This window comes from Carcharhinus amblyrhynchos, chromosome 17 (genome assembly GCF_965287045.1).
Source record: "Carcharhinus amblyrhynchos chromosome 17, sCarAmb.v2.hapA, whole genome shotgun sequence".
NCBI classification, from domain to species: Eukaryota; Metazoa; Chordata; class Chondrichthyes; order Carcharhiniformes; family Carcharhinidae; genus Carcharhinus; species Carcharhinus amblyrhynchos.
In genome coordinates this window covers 48551266-48562929 of record NC_137340.1, presented here as the reverse complement: position 1 = coordinate 48562929, position 11664 = coordinate 48551266, and the positions used below count along the sequence as shown (strand labels likewise).

The 11664-nt window shown below is 44.7% G+C and overlaps 1 protein-coding gene across 1 annotated transcript in view; it reads left to right on the top strand.

Annotated features, from left to right (window-relative positions):
- Positions 1 to 10585: 10585 nt before the first annotated feature.
- got1 (glutamic-oxaloacetic transaminase 1, soluble) overlaps positions 10586 to 11664 on the top strand; it is a 46834-nt gene continuing 45755 nt past the window's right edge. The window contains exon 1 of the mRNA XM_080205925.1: positions 10586 to 10810. Coding sequence (XP_080062051.1) covers positions 10690 to 10810 — 121 coding nt within the window. The 5' untranslated portion in view covers positions 10586 to 10689. The remainder of the gene's footprint in view (positions 10811 to 11664) is intronic.

Sequence of the window (11664 nt, the reverse complement as noted above, 5' to 3'; positions counted from 1 at the left end):
CTGTCTGTGCTTTATATGCTCTGTCTGAGGCCAGAACTCTCCATTCACCTGACGAAGGGGCTAACCCGAAAGCTTGCGAGTATATTATCAAATAAATAGGTTGGACTAAAACCTGGTGTTGTCAGACTTTTTACTGCAATCAGCCTAACCCACACATCTTTGGACTGTGGTAGGAAACCAGAGTACCTGGAGGAAACCCACACAGACACAAGGAGAATGTGCAAACTCCACACAGACAGTGACCTGAGCTGGGAATTGAACCCAAGACCCTGGAGTTATGAAGCAGCAGTGCTAACCACTATGCTACTGTACCACCCAACATGGGGTATGGGTGAGAGAGTCAAACCAGTAATATTGCAGCTCTATCAGTGAGCACCCTGGAATACAACACCAGAGTTCCACGTTCTTTCGTTTAAAGCTCGGGTTGACAGTGACCACACAGAGGATCACAGCATGGCCTCATGTCCTGTTCCGCTACACATGGCCAGAAGTTTCAGGTTGCCTCTTTGCACACTGTTATCAGGTGGGGGCCAGGATAGACCACTGGCAGCGTTGGCTTTTCCCCAGCTCCTTGGCCCTCCTTCATTCTCCTTGTGCAACGTGGTGCAAGCAATCCTCAGAAGCACAGAAGCCAGGGTGGCACTGTGGTTAGCACCGCTGCCTCACAGTTCCAGAGACATAAGAACATAAGAACATAAGAAATAGGAGCAGGAGTAGGCCATCCAGCCCTTCGAGCCTGCCCCGCCACCCAAGTTCAATTCCCGGCTTGAGTCACTGTCTGTGTGGAGTTTGCACATTCTCCCCATGTCTGCGTGGGTTTCCTCCAGGTGCTCCAGTTTCCTCCCACAGTCCAAAGATGTGCTTATTAGGTGGATTGGCCATGCTAAATTACCCCTTAGTGGTAGGAGGACCATTTAGAGTAAATGCATGTGGTTATGGGGACAGAATCTGGGTGGGATTGTGATCAGTGTTGACTCGATGGGCCGAATGACCTCCTTCTGCACTGTAGGGTTCTATGATTGTTCTAATTTCAGTGACGGCTGTCAAAGAACAACAAGAAGGTGAATTTATTTAGCACCTTCAAATAAGACACTTCATAGGAGCATTACCAAACACAAACGACAGAACATTCCCAGCAGAAGGATGGCAGGGTAACCACTGTGAGCTACTGGGATTTGAACTCAACCTCATATGGAATCCTCAAAGGTCTTTCGGCGAGCAGGGAGAATGCACGCAACATGAGCCCCAACCTAGCAGCAACTCCTGTTCATGAAACCATTGTCGATTATTGGACAACCAGTCTGGTTCACTGATGTCCAATGTGGTTTACTCTCAACAGACTCTGACCAAGGGCAATTAGGGATGGGCAATAAATGCTGGCCAGCCAGCAACACCCATGTCCCACAAATGAAGTTACTGTAAGTTAGTGATTAACAGGGGTTGTGGGTGCAAGGCACAGTAGCACAGTGGTTAGGACAACTGCTTCACATCACCAGGGATCTGCATTCGATTCCCAGCTTGGCTACTGTCTGCGTCGAGTGTGCACGTTCTCCCCTGACTGCGTGGGTTTCCTCCAGAGTCTAAAAGATGTGCTGGTTAGGTGAATTGACCTGAACAGGAAGTGACCAGGGGAATTTCACAGTAACTTCATTGCAATGCTAAAGCAAGTCTACTTGTGATTATTAAATAAACATTAACTTTAAAGGGACTTGGTGAGAGTTAGGATGCAAGGTTTTGAATGAATTGGGCTCCATGCAGATGGAAAGGCATTCCATCGGGTAATCTTTAACCAGCCACAATTGTGAGTGAACTGGGCTACCTGGTGAGATTAGGATATGTTTAGGATGTAAGGTTTTGAACGACTTTTAGCTCGCGGTGTGTAGAAAATGGGAGGCCAGCCAGGAGGGCATTTACATCGTCAAATCTCAAAGTGACAGTGACGTGGATGAGAAGTATCGCAGCAAACAAGCTGAGACAGAAATGGCGATCTCACAGAGATGGAAGAATACTGTCTTAACAGTGGGATGGAGATCATGTGGCTGACAGCTTACCTCTGGGTCAAACCAAGGCTGAGAATGGCGTGGTTCTACCTAAGATTGTTACCAGGGAGAGGCGAGGAATTTGAATTCAGTGGGATTCCGTTCAGATGGAAAGATATTCCACCAGGTAATCTCCAACCGGACAGAATGGTGAGTGAACTTGGTATCTCTCTGATCTGCTGTGAATGTAGCTGTGCCAAAATTGTAATGGTGAAGTAGCTATCATCACATGCAAAGGGATTTGTTACTGGGTGTAACCCCCGCCCCTCCCGTACCCTGGCCATATTCAAAAGAAATATAAGACTTGAATTTCAAAGCAGTGCCTTTAATGGCTACAAGACAATGAAGGAATTGTGAAGTTACTGCAGTGACGATAATAATCTCTCCCTCAATGTTAACAAAATGAAGGAGACAGTCATCTACCTCAGGAAACATAGTGGAGAACATGCCCCTGTCTACATCAATGGGGACAAAGTGGAAAGGGTCGAGAGCTTCAAGTTTTTAGGTGTCCAGATCACCAACAACCTGTCCTGGTCCCTCCATGCTGATACTATGGTTAAGAAACCCACCACCGCCTCTGCTTTCTCAGAGACTAAGGAAATTTGGCATGTCCGTTATGACTCTCACCAACTTTTACAAGATGTATCATAGAAAGTATTCTTTCTGATTGTATCACAGCTTGGTATGACTCCTGCTCTGCCCAAGGCCGCAAGAAAGGCCATGAATGTAGCCCAGTCTCTTTGCAAACCAGTCTCCCACCCATTGACTCTGTCCTCACTTCCTGCTGCCTCGGAAAAGCAGCCAGCATAATCAAGGACCCCACACACCCCGGACATACCTTCTTCCGCCTTCTTCCGTCAGGAAAAATATACAAAAGCCTGATTTGATTTGATTTGATTTATTTTTGTCATATGCATGAACACACAGTGACACTTCTCGCTGCCTGGAGAATAATCAAGGACGCCATGCATCCCGGACATACTCTCTTCCAGCTTTTTCCATTCGGAAAAAGATACAAAGTCTGAGGTCATGTACCAACCAACCCATGAACAGTTTCTTCCCTGCTGCCATCAGATTTTTGAATGAGCCTACCTCGCACTAAGTTGATCTTTCTCTACACCCCAGCTATGACCGTAACACTACATTCTGCACTCTATCCTTTCCTTTTCTATGAACAGTATGCTTTATCTGTATAGTGTGCAAGAAACAATACTTTTCATCGTATACTAATACCTGTGACAATAATAAATCAAATTAAATCAAATAATGCAGGAAAACTGGTGAAGCTTTTATAACCACAGTTCCTCAGAAGATCAGTCCTAATCCTCATCAGAAGAGGTGGAAGGTTTGGGCTAAGTTGAAGGTAGATAATTTGGTCTTTATCTCAATGATGTTTGTGGGAGCTTGCTGTGTGAAAACTGGCCTCAGTGTTTCTCAATAGTGACTGCGCATCACTAAAAGTGTTTAATTGGCTGTAAAATATTTTGGGAAGTCCTGGGGGTTGTGAAAGAAAAAAAAAAGAACAAAGAAAGTTACAGCTCAAGAACAGGCCCTTCAGCCCTTCAAGCCTGCGTCAACCATGCTGCCCAACTGAATTAAAACCCCCTACCCTTTCCAGAACCTATTCCCATCCTATCCGTGTATTTGTCAACACGCCTTGAAAAGTCACTATCGTATCTGTTTCCACTACCTCCCCTGGCAGTGAATTCCAGACACCCACCACCCTCTGTGTAAAAACCTTGCCTCGTACATCTCCTTTAAACCTTGCCCCTCAAACCTATGCCATCTAATAACTGACTCCTCCACCCTAGCAAAACTATCCACTCAGCGCCCTTCATAATCTTGTAGGCTTCTATCAGGTCTATAAAAGGCGCTATAGCAATGCATATCTTTCCATTGAAGGAGAAAATCAATAGGCCAGCCAATAAATCTTGCTCTTGTGCACCACCTAGTGATAGACCAGCATTAGTACAAGCCAACAGTGCCTGTCTATCTATACAGGAAGCTCAGTAAGAAGTCTCACAACACCGGGTTAAAGTCCAACAAGTTTATTTGATAGTAAACCCACACGTTTTTCGGGTTTGCCCCTTTGACTCACCTGACAAAGAGGCAAACCCCAAAATCTTGTGAGTTTACTATCAAATAAACCTGTTGGACTTTAATCTGGTGTTGTGAGACTTCTTACTGTGTTTACCCTAGTCCAACGCCAGCATCTCCACATCATACAGAGGCTGCACAGAGCTTCTAAATGGCCTTGCTAGGTGTGTTATTTAGATATGCCTGTAAGAGATACTGATACAGTGGCTACACCATGCAATATGAGACAATGCAACATAATCTCTGAACTGACACACATCCTACCGCAAGCTTTAATTTTGCTATAATTCAGGTCAGGTCCAAAGTGTTCTATGGACCCTGTCTGGATCATAAGTTTTTGATTTGGCTAGAGTAGCATGAAATGTTTCAAAGATTCAAATAACCCACGGGGGAGCTTTTATCAAACAAAATTTATTTTAAAATATAGTTAACAAGTGTAGAAAGAAAATTAGCAAGGACTTTTTATTGTTTACATACAAGAAGAAAACAACCAAGATAATGTGTAACTCTTTAACAAATATATCTAAAATGTTCCAATGTAATATAACTTCCCATAGACAAAAACCCTTTCCACAGGTTTAACACAGCAAAGACTAATACTCACATGATACTGGAACCAAGTCCTTTGGTTAGAGAATTGAAACCCTGACTTCTCAGCTTTGTGACTTCTAGTCACCTTCTGGATACAACCAGAACTGTTTGAAGTCAGAACAGCTTCTCAGAACACCACAGAGAGACTCTGGTTGAGTCACCAACAGCAGATCCTCTACTCCAGGAAGGCAAGAAGCCTTGCTTTTAGCTAAACAGCAGAATTTCCAAAATCAGGGGGAGAGAGACACTTCATTTCAGCTTGACGTCCCTTCTAAAGTAAAACTGCTGCCAGCCAAAACAGAAAATGAAACCTTAAATTCACTAAGAAGGTAAGAAAAACTGTCCAAAACACATGAACTTCCTCCTAATAATCAGGGCCATAAAAGACAGAAAAGTAAAAATAAACAAACCCTATTTAAGTAGTAATAAAAGGACTTTTAGAGACAACTCGGCAACAATGATATAAACTGAGACTGAGAGAGCTGCAGAGAACATGATTTAAAAAAAAAAAATTCTTAAAGGTACACTAATGTCACAGTTTGATGCCTGTCAATATATTAAAGTCAGCATGTACATTGCATTCTCTGTCCTTGGGATAGAAAGCATATACTTTTAACTGTTAAAACCACATCCTTAGTTTGGTCTGCTTTGCACCATTTGTAATGTGTGCAAAATGTAATGCTTGATAGATCCAGAGTTAAGGTTAGGCTGTTAGAATCCCGACAGTAGAGAAGAAGGCCATTCAGCCCATTGAGGCTGCACTGACAACAACTGCGTACAGGCCCTACCCCATAACCCCACATGTTTACCCCGCGAATCCCCCTGACACTAAAGAGCAATTTAGCATGGACAATCCAGCTAACCTGCATATCTTTGGGTTGTGAGAGGAAACCAGAGCACCCGGAGGAAACCCACACAGACACAGGGAGAACGTGCAGACTCCACGCAAACAGTGACCCAAGCCGGAATTGAACCTGAGTCCCAGGCGCTATGAGGCAGCAGCGCTAACCACTGTGCCACTGTGCCGCCCCCTTGCTTATTTTGATTGGGACTGGGGGTGTGTTTCACTTTGGATTAGGATTCCTTCCAAAGCAATCTACTCTGTTGGCGAATCAATTTATATAATCTCTTCCATGACGTCGTTCAGAATTCAAATATTGACTGTGGTGAGATTTGAACCCAGAATCCCACAGCATTGCCCTAGGTTTGGGACTTACCATTTTAGTGCCCGTTATCATTAGACCACAGGAGGAAGCCAGATTAACAGTTAATCAGAACCTCAAAAAGCAGATTACAGCCAAGTAAGTACTTTTTTTAAGTCATAGTCACTGCTGTAACGTAGGAATATGAAAGTCATTGTGCACAGCAAGACCCAGAAACAACAATGTCCAGGTCATTTGTCCCTAAGTGATCTTGATTGAGTGATAAATATTGGCTGGGATGATATGACCATCAATGTGAAACACTTAAGACACTTGAAACCATTAAATGCCCCCTTGACAACAGGTACAAACAATACTTTCCTAATTATCATCACACTAACAACAAATATTATCAAAGTATAACAAGAACAGAAAATGCTGGAAAACCTCAACTGGCCTGACAGAGTCTGTGGAGATTAAATAGAGCCAATGTTTCGAGTCTGGAAGACTCTTTAGACAGGCTCGAAACATTGGCTCTATTCTCTGGGTAAGAAGTCTCAAAACACCAGGTTTAAGTCCAGCCAGTTTATTTGATAGTAATCCCACAAGCTTTCAGAAACGGTGTTCCTTCATCAGGTGTGTGGAAGGTTCTGATCAGAGAAGGGCATATAAAGTCACACACAGTTTACAGAATACTGATTAGAATGCAAGTCTTTGCAGCCAACCTGCTATTCAAGTCTTAAAGATGCTGACAATATGAGTGGAGATAGTATTAGCATAAGTTAAAGAGATGTGTATTGTCTCCAGACAGGACAGTAAGTGAGATTTTGCAAGCCCAGGCATGTCATGGGGGTTAGATAGTGCGACATGAACCTCAAATCCTGGTTGAGGCCGTCCTCATGTGTCTACAGATTCTGTCAGACCTGCTGAGATTTTCCAGCATTTTCCATTTTTATTTCCGATTCCTGTGTTTTGCTTTTACCTTATCAAAGTATACTCCCGTTCCCTGTGTCCACAGTCCTGCCCCGTTCCTCCAGTGGCCATCAGTTGCGGGTGACTTCAAACACACGGCAGACACTGTGCGCAAGAACATGCAGACACACAACACAGAGCCACAGGAGAGGTGCAGGCAGCCAGCACAAACCCGTGCCTGCATGGATCTGGTAATAGCTGCCCTGACCTAGCCCAGGAACAGAACTATCAGGCGCAAGGCAAAATTCAGTGACATCCTGGACTGCACAAAGCTAGGATTAGGTTATTGAAATAATTCAGCTAGAATTAAAAGAGGGAATGAATTATGTTTAGATGGCGATATTTATTTATGTATAAGTTCTCCCTCCCAATAATGTCAGGACGTTAGAATATGATTTTTTTTTGTGCCTCTCTATTGGAACAGGACACTGAGTAAAGTTGCAAAAAAAATGAATTTAGACCTGGTTCCTTTTTCTCTGCTAAACACACCCAGTCCTTGCGAAATTGCTCCATGAATGACTGTGTTGCAGCTAATCGATTACACAATCTAGGATAAGTTACTTGGTTATTTGTAAATTATTATGAAACCACATCTGCGTACAATATTGTTGAAACGACCATGAGCAGAAGGTTAATAGATTAGAAAGGGTTATGTGGAAGGTAAAGTTAATGCTGTGATTTTAGGAGTAGTCATGCAGTTAGATTTGGAAAACAGAATTTGTACTCATCAAGAAAAGCACATTTAAAGGAATTGGTGGGTTGTCTTATGAGGAAAGGTTGGGCAGGTTGGGTTTGTATCCACTGGAATTCAGAAGAGTAAGAGGTGTCCTGATTAAAAACTTTAAAATCCTGAGGGGACTTGACAGGGTGGAAGTGGAGAGGATGTTTCCTCTTGCAGGATTGCAGGTTTCCTCCTGTGGGATTTTACCACCTCACCACACTTACCAATCAGTGCGGTGAGTTGGGAAAATAGCGTGCGAAACTAAAAATCCAATTCACATCCGATGCAAAATGGATTGCTATCTTCCCAGCCCTGTTTTAATGGCACGAACCAGTTTCACTCCCAGAAAGGGTGCAAAGCTTTTTTTGCATCAGACTGATTGGATTTCCATATGATTAGGAAATTCGACCTGCATTCTTCCCCCTTCCTGAATGCTTCCTACCTCTCCGGCAAGACATCACACACTGGTGCAAATCACTACTGTCCCCATTAGATGGGCACATAGAAATGCCACTCAGACGAGTATTTGGAAAACTATAGCATATAATGGACCAAGTGCTGGAAAATAGGATTAGAATGGATAGGCTAGCAGAGATATGACAGGCTGAAGGGCCTCTTTTATGCTCTAGAGCTCTATGACTCTATTGCTGGAATTTTACCGTCTCGCCTGCCCAAGGCTGGTAAAATCCCGTCCGAGGCCAACGGAGAATGCCAGGGGGCGGGTGAAGCGGTAGAACTCCAGCCGATGAATCCAACACATTTCCTTTGCTATCAACATGTCAGAAGCTTGATTGTGGCATTGTTCCTGGAAAGGGAGGAAAGGAAGTAAAAATAGGTTAGTGTCTGAGGTGGTGAGTTTATTTCCTCAGCAGATAAATCCTCGTGTGGGATTGTGAATGAAGCTCAGTTTGACTGGAAAATTACATCTCTCGTCATTAATGAGCTTATATTGACATATACAAATACAAGATGTTTCTATTGTGACGAACAGATAAGACAAATCGCTGCTATGGACCCTAACAATTTAAGTTGTTGCAATAACCAGGGAAGGTAAGTTCTTGTAAAAACTGTAAGGGTTGGAAATACTCAGCAGGCCCGGCAGAACCTGGAGAAAGCAACGTTTCCAGTCAAATATGACTTTTCTTTCAAATATTAAATCTGGCTTTCTCCCTCCAGAGTGCTGAGTATTCCCAGTATTTTCATGTCTTTATTCAAAACTCCCAGCATTCGTAGCATTTCACTTTTTATTTAAAGTAAGTTGGTGTTGTGACTGTCAGAGAAGGGGAGCTGTCGCTGTAATAGCACCTGGGGAGGTTAAGTTGTGGTTGTGATCACCAGGGAAAACAAGACACTGCTGTAATCATCGAAACGTTAAGTTATTGTTGTAATCACCAGAGGAAGTCATGTGGTCGCAACCACAAAAACGTTAAGTTGCTTTCAGAGGAGGTAAGTTGATGTTGTAATCATTAGGGGAGATAAGTTGTTGTTGTATTCATAGGCTGTTGGTGGTGCAGGGGGTGGGGGAGAGCTGGATTCACTGTGAGAGGTAATGTTGCAGTTGTGACCACCAGGGAAAGCAAGTTGTTGCTGTATTCACCAGACATGGCCAGTTGTTGTTATTGTTGTATAAAGCAGCTGTTACTGTATTCCCCAGCCATTGTCAGTTGTTGTCATATTTGATGTGATTTGATTTATTATTGTCACATATATTAGTATACAGTGAAAAGTATTAGTTCTTGCGAGCTATACAAAGCATACCGTTCATGAAGAAGGAAAGAGTGCAGAATGTAGTGTTACAGTTATAGCTAGGGTGTAGAGAAAGACCAACTTAATGCAAGCTAGGCCCATTCAAAAGTCTGATGGCAGCAGGGAAGAAGCCGTACTTGAGTCGGTTGGAACGTGACCTCAGACTTTCAAATCTTTTTCTCGATGGAAAAACGTGGAAGAGAGAATGTCCGGGGTGCGTGGGGCCCTTAGTTATGCTGGCTGCTTTTCCGAGGCAGCAGGAATGTTGACGGAGTCAATGGATGGGAGGCTGGTTTGTATGATAGACTAGGCTTCATTCACAACCCTTTGTAGTTTATTGCAGACTTGGGCAGAGCAGGAGCCTTATTAAGCTGTGATACAACCAGAAAGAATGCTTTTTATGGTACATCTGTAAACGTTGGTGAGAGTCGTAGCTGACATGCCAAATTTCCTTACTCTTTTGAGAAAGTAGAGGTGTCGGTGGGCTTTCTTAACTATAGTGTCGGCACAGAGGGGCCATGCCTGTATTCACCAGACATAGCCAGTTGTCATATTCTTCAGGCAGTTGTTGTAAGTTCTTATGGTCAGTTGTTGTTATTGCATTCAGCAGGCATGGTCAGTTGTTGTTGTATTCACCAGTTATGGTCTGATGTTGGTGCATTCTCCAGTCATGGTCAGTTGTTGTTAAATTCTCCAGGTGTGCTCAGTTGTTGTTGTATTCTCCAGGCATGATAAGTTATTGTTGTATTCTTCAGGCAAGCTCTGTTGTTGTATTCTTTGGGCATGGTCACTTGTTGCTGTATTCTCCAAGCATGGTCAGTTGTTGCTGCTTGCACCAGGAATGGTCAGCTGTTGTTGTATACTCCTGGCATGGTCAAGTTGTTGTTGCATTCTCCAGGCATGCTCAGTTGTTGTTGTATTCTCCAGACACGGTCAGTTGTTGTTGTATGTGCCAGGCATGCTCAGTTGTTGTTGTATTCTCCAGACACGGTCAGTTGTTGTTGTATGTGCCAGGCATGCTCAGTTGTTGCTGTGGGCCTGTAACCCAGCAATACCCAAAATGCAACGTGGCTGGGGGGGGGGGAGGCAGGGAGAAACAGAGAGAGGGAGAGAGCCCTACAACCTAACTTGATTTGCGATGGCAGCCCCGCCCCCGGGACGAGAAGAGCCAGTCGTGCGAGGGGCGGGATCGAAGCCCGAGCGTTGACTGGCCGGGGTGGGCAGTCGCTCATAGGCGACGTCACAAAGGGCGGGTAGCAGGGTTGGTGGAGAGTCTGAAGGTCATTGCCGGCTGTTCATTGCTGCTGGAGCCCGAGCCCGAGCCCAGTCCCAGTCACCGCAACCTCAGCCCCGCTCTCCTCACACCTCCTTCCCCATCACCATGGCCTGCGCCTCCTCCCTCTTCGCCGCGGTGCCGCTGGCGGCTCCCGTGGCTGTCTTCAAGCTGACGGCCGACTTCAAGGCGGACCCGCACCCCAAGAAGGTCAACCTGGGAGTGGGAGGTAAGGAGTGTGGGCCCTGGGGGGTGGGGGGGACTGGACACCCCGACATGGCCACAGGCCAGGGGGAGGCTCAAACCCCACCCGGGCAGCTGGTGCCGTTTAAACCCAATTCATAAATCTGGAATGTACAACTAATCTCAGTTATGGTGACCATGAAGCTGTCATTGTAAAAATACCGCGGTGGCACTGTGGGTTAACACTGTTGCCTCACAGTGCCAGGGACGCAGGTTCGATTCCCGGCTTGGGTCACTGTCTGTCCGGGGTCTGCACATTCTGCCCATGTCTACATGGGTTTCCTCTGGGTGCCTTGGTTTCCACCCATAGTCTGAAAGATGTGCAGATTAGGGGCTTTGGCCACCAGAGTGTGGTGACTAGGGGATTTTCACAATAACTTCATTGTGGTGTTAACGTAAGCCTTACTTCTGCTGAATAAATAAACTCCTTGAGTCTGCATGGGTTTCCTCCCACAGTCCAAAGATGTGTGGGTTAGGTTGATTGGCTATGTTAATGTTGCCCCTTAGTGCCCTGAGACGCATATATTAGAGGAATTAGTGGGTAAAATATATGTAGGGATATGGGGTTAGGGCCTGGATGACTTTGTGGTTGGTACAGACTTGATGGGCTGAATGGCCTCTTTCTGTACTGTAGGATTTCTACGATTTCACTGTAACTTTAAGTTGTGTGGGTTAGGTTGATTGGCCATGTTAAATTGACCCTAGTGTCAAGAGATTAGCAGAGTAAATGCATGGAATTATGGGGATAGGCCCTGGGTGGTATTGTAGCTGGTACAGACTCAATGGGCCAAATGGCCTCCTTCTGCACTTTAGAAATTCTGAGTTCACTAAAATCCTTCA